This window comes from Ceratosolen solmsi, unplaced genomic scaffold (genome assembly GCF_000503995.2).
Source record: "Ceratosolen solmsi marchali unplaced genomic scaffold, CerSol_1.0 scaffold10, whole genome shotgun sequence".
NCBI lineage: Eukaryota > Metazoa > Arthropoda > Insecta > Hymenoptera > Agaonidae > Ceratosolen > Ceratosolen solmsi.
The window spans coordinates 571,838-580,758 of record NW_011948412.1 but is presented as its reverse complement, the minus strand read 5'-3'; the positions used below and the strand labels follow the sequence as shown (position 1 = coordinate 580,758).

Here is an 8,921-nt window from a genome sequence, read left to right as displayed (position 1 = left end):
ATCGTGAAAAGTAAAAAAAAACATTAAATTCAAATAATAATTTTTTTATATTGTTGAATTTTCTGCTAGATTTTATCGATATTTTAATTTAAAGGAGTTTAAATTTACATATTAATGTTACAGAAGATTATCTTTTATACTCGTCATCATTAAGAATCATTAAGTTTGATTTATGTCAAATATGGAAAAATATGAATGAAAAAATATTTATGTGTAATTGTTTCATTATTTAGACTCATATGTTTGACAAATAAAACAAATTTTTTGAATGTGCATAATAATCTGTGTGAAAAAATTAAGTTTTTAATAATTTATAAAAATAATTAAAATTGTTAAAAAGATATATGCTCTTTACAAGCAAGCGTTATTCTATGTATATTTATAAACGAAGCAAGTGTTTACGTGTTAAAATTTGGTAATATGAATAATTATTTTATATAAATATATTTTATATAAATAATTATTTCAAAAACCTGTTGTTAGCTTGCAAGATTTATGTAAATCATGAAATATTTACATTGAATATATTTATTAGATTAATTAAATTCAATCAGAAAATTTTTAATAAACAAAAGTAAATGAATATTGTCATATAGCTTCTACTTATTTATTTAGTATATTATAGATATTCTTAAATTTTATATAACTCCTGAACTATCTGATTTATAAAGTCCAAATAATTTATAATCTGTTTTCTTTTATTACTTATTAAATGTATTAATTTATTACTATACTAATGTAAAATATCAAACTGATTTTTATAAATGTTCTTATTAATTTAAAAAAATAGAGACAGTGAAAAGAGTGCCGTAATATTTGGAATTCCAACCACCAGTATGATCGCAAATCAGGGTGGGTGGATTAGACCGTACCATCGGTTTAATGGCGATGGAGGGGGGATGAGTGAGAGGTTAAAGCATCAATTCAGAGTAAACACAATTGGTTTTAGCGGCCTTTATTTAAGCAGTTGTTACAGTGATATTGGTGTTACTGATTTTAGCGAGAATTGTTGAATTTGTAGTAATTAGGCAGTTGACCATTAACTTGGAACGTCGTCTGAAAGTGCAAGTCGAAAGGGTGAATTGGGAGTACTGAGCACGTGCTTTAGTCCCTAAATGAACGGAGTCTCTCTTATTCGAGAATCATTAGACAGTTGATTCGACCGTGGTTTTTGAAATAGATGTTTGTAATAAAGGAATTTTTGTGATTATAGATTTATAATGTTTATTAAATTTTTTTATTAAAATACAATTTATTTAATTATGTTCAAATAGTTTAATTACATTATAAATTTCGATATAATAAATTGAAATTATTGTAAATGTTATTTAATCAATTGCAGACATTTATGCTTGTACATATTATTTATAATTATTTCATTAAATGTGAAATTTTAGAATTATATTTAATTGATATCATAATTAATGTAAATATTATTTTTACCATCCGTAGTAATTTGTAATTATTTATATTTTTAATTTTTGCATATTTACCGAGTGAGGTAAAATAGTTTAAATTATTCTGATAATTATAATTTACTTATATTTTATATAATTTGAAATACATTTAAATATAATGTTTATTTTTTATCTATATCTGTAAAGTATTGATTAATTTTGTTATACACCATTTTCTAATATAAATAATTCATTGAAATATTATTATTAATTAGTTACAATAATTGTAAAGAACAATATAAAAAATATAATGAAATATATGAAACTTTATAATTATTTTTTATATTATCATGCATCTATGAATGTATTATATATTATAATATTAATATATTTTCATTTATATGACAATAATAAATACAAAAAGTATTAACAAATTTGTGAATATAAATCTTTTATTACATTCGATATTAATTGAATTACATTACCCTCGATACTACATTCAAATATTTTATATTTTTATATGTTGATGATTATTATCATTCATATATATTATTTTTTAATTTTGAAAACTATATTATTATGATCGTATCATTTTCGTCATGTTATATTCATCAATATTATTTGCTAGTTAAATTTTCTTTTAATAATTATACGAATTCATATATAATAAAGAATATTAAAATAAAAATGTATAAATAGGCATCAATTAATACATATGATATGCTAGTTAGTTGTTTATATATTTGATTAAAAGAAAAGTAAAATATTAAAAGTTTCTAAGTTTATAGTTCGAAATGTAAAGGTGTACTACATAGTAAGTGTCAGTGTACAAGAGTTAAAAAAAACAAATATATATTAGAAATTATATGTGATATTTGTGATGTCGATTTGCATGTTTATATACGTGATAAATTATATTTTATTCAAAAGTATTGAATAAAGATACTAACAATATTATCTTCTAAAATATAGAACTATCAGTTTGATTTACGATAATTACGATTGAGGGGGATTAGAATATTTTTCTACATATGTATAACGCTTTTTTATAATTCACTTGCTGTGACAATACTTAAAGAAAATGAATAATATATATTCATTGACTAGTGTAATATCACATGTTTAAATTATAAATGTAAAATGTATAATCATTATTGTAATTCAACTTATGCAAATTATTTAATTATTCATATTCAGTATACTTAATTCATTTAATAAAGGTTATAAAGGATATGTTAGGTGATGTTATATGACAGGTGATAAAGGATATATTACTATTTTTGTTACAATACTATAAATTTTGGCTTTTATACATTTGGATTTATGCATCTGGATTTTATACATTTTTAGTTAAAATTACATAAATACTTTTAAATTGTTGTATTATACAATGCTTATTTTAATAGTAGTGATTTTAATAGTGTCATAATATATCAAACTGTATAGTACTGCATTTAAGCAATATTTATTGAACTAAAATTTCGATAAAGTGATTACCGAGCGAAGTGATTATATTGGACATAAAAACATAGTAAATAATCTATTAATGCGAGAATATTATTTATGAAAATATAAGTTACACTGACATAATTTTATGATTATAGGTTTTGTTTAAATATATTTTAAATATAAAATACAAAAGTTTTTAATTTTGTTATTGGTAAAAATGTTCATGATATACAAGTAGAAAATTTAATTGATTTATCTAACAGGCAACAGAATGATGTACGGAGTCAAATATTAATAAATTATAAATATGTTCTAAACAAGAAATATATATTTATAAGATATATTGATTGTAACTTTAATTGGTGATTAAATCAGAAAATAAAATAGTTTAAGAAGAAATTAATAGAAATGTACATGCTTTATCAGTCTGGAACAATTTACAGAATTATTATAAAAATTTCTAAAATATTTAATGTGATGAAATTTTAAAGTTTTCCTTATGGCTATTTGTAGTACAGTAAATTCTACAGTTAATTCTGATAAAAAAACTAAAATATTGAATCTTCACTTTTCATTACAACCTTAATATAAGATATTTGCTGTTTAAATATGTTTATGTGATTACATATTCTAATCGTTTCTTCTCTGTTGGAATTTTTGAAAAATACAAATTTTAAACGTCTACACATTTTAACATTTAATTCAACTACTTTAACCCGATTATTGTGCATAAAGATGTAAAAAATTTAATGTTTCTACGTATAGATTTTATATCTTCATTTGTATTATACACATATTTCATTAAAATAAATTATATTAGTTTAGTAATAATTATTTTTTAAATAGTTTTTAGGGGGTTATTAAAAAAATATATATAAAACAAAAATACAAATAATAAAAATCTGTATATCATTTGTACATATTTATTATTAAACAGATTAAAAATATTTCTATAATAAACTAGAGTTTTAGAATTAACTACGAGAACCACTAGATGTTGTGTGGAAGAATACGTGGGCAAGTGGAAGGGTTAATGGATTGATTCAATAATTAACACATATATTTCTTATTGCTGTTTATTTAATTTACTTTTCATTATAGGGATTATTGTTCTTGTTGAGGTTATAGATGAACTAAAGTTAAAAGATTATTATTCTCAATGAGGAATGTGGCGTAGAGGTGCAGTTCCGTTGGAGAACTAGAAAGTTGCAAGGTTCCTTATCCTCGAGACGTAATGGCTTTGATGGTAGATTACCCTGAGAAAAGAGAGAGGTTGTAAAGCTCTCGCCACTTCTTGAGTAGTGCCACTTGAGAAATTATGACAAATACTACAGTTTCTAGTCTGCGAGTCATGATCTTGGTACGTACTGCAATTTACTCTAAATAAGTGAGTCGTAATAAATGAGCACGAGCCTAAAATAAAGGTTAGAAGAAAGGGCGTGAACAGTTGGTCAAAGCAGTCAAGAAACAGGAGTCAACAATGTATATGATGTATTTTCTTATTCTCAACAACACTTTAGTTGAAATTGACCGTTTTACTAAACAACTCAAAACGCACTCTCTTAGCAGGGCCGCCACGGAACACGCCTTCAATTTCGTGTGTGCATTCAATTACATAACCGACAAGGAAAAGGTGTTGGCAGAATAAACCAACGGTATCATACGATAACGTATAATTCAGTTTTGAAAATAGTCAAGTGAGATGGTAGCAACCCTGACAACTAAAGGCTGACTCTGACCCCCACGTATAATGCCTGAATACACGAAGTGGTAGCCGGGAGAGATCAGCATTTTACTTCCACAAAGCATGGTGTTCAGGATTGGAGCACTTTCCAAGAAAATTAATTCTCGGAAATCTATAATAATTCTAAATCGCGAAATCATAAACATTGACTCCGAAATTTCTCGATCATTTTAAAGCCTTTGCTTGCGAACGTCCTGTAATGTTTATCTAGTTTCCGCATAGCAACGTTGTTTGAATTCTACAAAATTTGTAGAGCCTTGCTTCCCTAAAATTGTCGAACGTTCTAGAGCTTGGACTCTGACGTCATGCAAGAATTTTCAGCATAGCAACAATGTCTAAGTGTTGCTAGATAATGAAACTCACTCGAATATTTAAAGCAGCATTTTAAGCAAGCTTTTGCTTGAGTCAACTAAGAGGAGACGCGCTGAACTGCAAGGGGCCGCCACACTCTCGTTACTGTTCTACGGATGAGGCGCTGCACCTTTTGCAAGACTACTGTTCTTCGGATCTATTCTCCGGATGAGGTGCTGGACCTTTTGCAAGACTACTGTTCTTCGGATCTGTTCTCCGGATGAGGCGCCGCACCTTCTGTAAGCGGAGCTGTTCTCCGGATGAGGTGCTGCACCTTCTGTAAGACGTCATTGTAATAGGAGTTGTACTCCGGATTGAGGAGACAATGCGTGACAATTCGAGAAAAGGTGTATATAATACCGTTTTAGAACCATTTAAATGAGACTGTAGCAAGCTCCAGGACTAAAAATTAAAGGAATCCTCAAGCATCGTGCGAGGGAATTCTCTCAGTCTATAATCGCAAGCAGCGAGCCCAAGCGCACTAGGCGGTTGCAGGTTATCAGTACCAAAACGTGCCAAGCACTCAGAATCCAGACATACCATTGCACGCAGGAACAAGACGTGCCATCGCACTCAATGTTAAAGTGCCATTGCACTCACTCTAAAGAAGTGTCGCATTGAGGTATTAACCATTTATAATACGTGATATATATACGTTAAGCCTTTCACTCCACAAGACATCAAGAGGACTTCACCCACCACGTGGAACTACACCAAGGGGTATACGGAGATTTACGACTTCTCACTGTTCAGTGTAGTGACCCACTGCCAAGCGCTCTGTATCAAGAGGATCCGGAGATATTCGACCTCATAATTCGACATGAAATTCATACTACCACCATGTGGAAATCACCAAAGAACGGCAAGATCTCAACGATTCTCGTCATCAATGTAGAATCGTCATTATGTAGTTGTAAAATAAAACGCAATAAACAACATGCAAAGCAAATATGTTGGATACTGAATTGAAGCATTACCCTTTCCACTTAACCACACTTTTTCCCACCAGCAAACTGGTGGACATGGTCTAATCCAACCATCCTCGTCCTTCGACCACCGAGTGGTTGGAATTCCGAACATATAATATTAATGTTATTATATATAAAACCTCATAAAAGCTTTGTTCAACATTTTAAAGACAAATTAAGAAAAACATTTTGTTATAAGAATATGAATCATGGCAATATAATCAAAAGTAAACGATATTGAATAAATGTTTTCAATAATAATATTTTCAATTTTATTTTCAAAAAATCGATACGAAAATATTTAATCATATTTTTGTTGGAGCTATTGAAATATGTTTCATATATTTATCTCTATAGTTTATATTCGAAATATTTATTTATATATTATTCTCTTTGCAATCTTGCCAAATATTAAGGTTTTATTTATTTGGTTATATATATTTAGGTTTCTATTAATTTTCTTTGTCTTTAATGAATGAACTTAGTATAAAAAATATTAGAATACAATTTATTATTGATAATATAAATCTTATAATTGACAATGTAAAAATTTCCAATTTTTATGTTTTCAGATAAAAGTTAATTAAATAATAATCAATTCATAACATATAATTAATATTTAATTTTTTTAACAAGTAAAGTTTTTTTAATAAGTGATATATCTCTTCTTAAACTTATGTTTCATAAGGAAATTAATATATTATGAAATTGTTTTCTTTGAAAGTTAAAGAATATTTTAAATAAAAATGGATTATTCATGTATACATTTATAAAATTGATATATAATTTTAGCTGCGTTTCGTACAGAATTATACGTGCAGTATGTCTTACAATATTATATGCAACTGTATGAATGTTAAAATATTTTTATAAAATAGTTTTACATATTTTAATTAATTGCGTATAGATTTTATGTAATCGTAGAAGTAGTGAAGTAATTAAATGGTCAAATAACTAAATGGAAAAACAACCACTTAAAGTATATCATATAAAGATCTAATAAAGGACTAGGAATTCCTTGCAGTCTAATTGTAATATTTTCTATACTTAATTGGAAGCATGATAATAATAAGAACAAATCCTTTATACTATAATAGATACATAGTAATTAAGTCTTTAGTTTAGTCTTAAATATTTAAAATTTTAAGCAAATGATAAGATAAATATTTTTATTCCAAATAACTTTTGCCTTTGTAATTTATTTTGCTTTCGATAAGTAAATTAATAAATTTAAAAATAAGATTATAGAGTTAAACTATAAATAACAATGATATATATATATATTTATTAAAATAAATATATTAATTAAAAAAATCAATAAAAAATGTAAGACATGTTATATATATATATATATCATCATATACAACAATACATATACAGTGGACTTCCAATCTTTATCAAAATCCAATTGTTTACATTAAGAAACTTCATCATATACTTTAATATATCATAAATTTGCTCTATATAGTAATCAACCATATGAAACTGTATTATATTCCAATAACTAATCATAAAGAAAAGATATTTAAAATATGATTGTTATTTAATTATTTCTTTATAATGTTTAAAACTTTATTAATAAATTTTATTACAATAAAATAGAAAATATTTTAAATAAGCATTAAAATATTTAAAATATAGTCATTGGAACATATTTGTGTAGAAACATGTTTAAATTACTACACTGATAATTTTATAGCACTTAAGGAATCTAAAATGAATATTTTTTTAATATTATTTTTATATGAATATATATTTTATAAAAAAATTTATAATTATAAAGCAAATATTTCAGTTTTTATACTATAATACTGATATATATATATATAATGAAGTTAGTTCGTAATAACGAAAACATAAACTGAGATTTATGTTTCATTATAATACTTTTCTGTTATGTTTATCGATAAATTATGAATTTTATATGATGTCAAAAATTAATTTACCATTTGGGATATCATTTCCTCAATATTGGTCGTACGTTATATCGATAAAACAGTTTAATTTTTGCCTTTTAAGTCGCGAATCGATTATAGGGTATAATTAATAATTTCGTCCTTAAGAAATTAAGGGAAAAAGGTGTATACATACTTTATCTATGATGGAAACTTACGATTATTTGAGAAATTATTTTATCTACGATAATTTATTGTAAGATATCTATGAAATACTTGGAAAATTATTTGTAAACATATGAGAGATTTTAAATACACGAATTTATTTTTACAAACAATATACATAGAATACCAGATAAAAGATTTTGTATCTACTATTCGATGTATAAATAGAGTAATTATTTACTTTCGTAAACGATACGATAAATTTATTAACCGTAACCTTATTAACAAAAAATTTATTATAAATATGATTTTTCTTGTGTGATAAAATGAATCGCAATTTATAAAGACTGCTAAATATAAAGCCACAAAAGGAAAAATCTAATATTTATAATATTTATTTTTGAATTTATTGATGTACTTAAGTCTAAATTTACATATCATAAAAATTCTTTATACTTATTGCTTCATATTTTATTATTGTTATATATGTTAATATATTATTCTTATTATATTACTTCTTATTATTGAATATAGTTATGTTTAATTCTAAAATTTATTATATATTATATATATTTTAATAAAAATAATAAGTCATAGCTTCAAAGTAATTTAAATATAATTTTTGCATTTTTTCCAAATGTATAAAATTTTAAATGGTTAAGAGTTTTTAAAAATAATTTTCAGCTTTTTAATGCTCTTTCATACTACTTATAACACATGTATTTTTATTGTTATAATAGAAATCTGAATATATAAATATTAAATATAATGACTGCATGTGTATATATTATTTAGATTAATTTATATAATAAATATATTATATTTTTGTAAAAATTTGTGTTATATTATTATCCTATATTATTTAGATCAATGTATATAATAAATATATTATATTTCCGTAAAAATTTATTTGCGAGAATATGAAATACAGTGTATTTATAAATGTAGGGAA

The 8,921-nt window shown here is 24.9% G+C and overlaps 1 protein-coding gene across 1 annotated transcript in view; it reads left to right on the top strand.

Annotated features, from left to right (window-relative positions):
* The first annotated feature begins 5,781 nt into the window (after positions 1-5,781).
* Positions 5,782-8,921, top strand: part of LOC105363939 (neuromedin-B receptor) — a 52,870-nt gene continuing 49,730 nt past the window's right edge. Inside the window, exon 1 of the mRNA XM_011501765.1 lies at positions 5,782-5,832. Coding sequence (XP_011500067.1) covers positions 5,782-5,832 — 51 coding nt within the window. The remainder of the gene's footprint in view (positions 5,833-8,921) is intronic.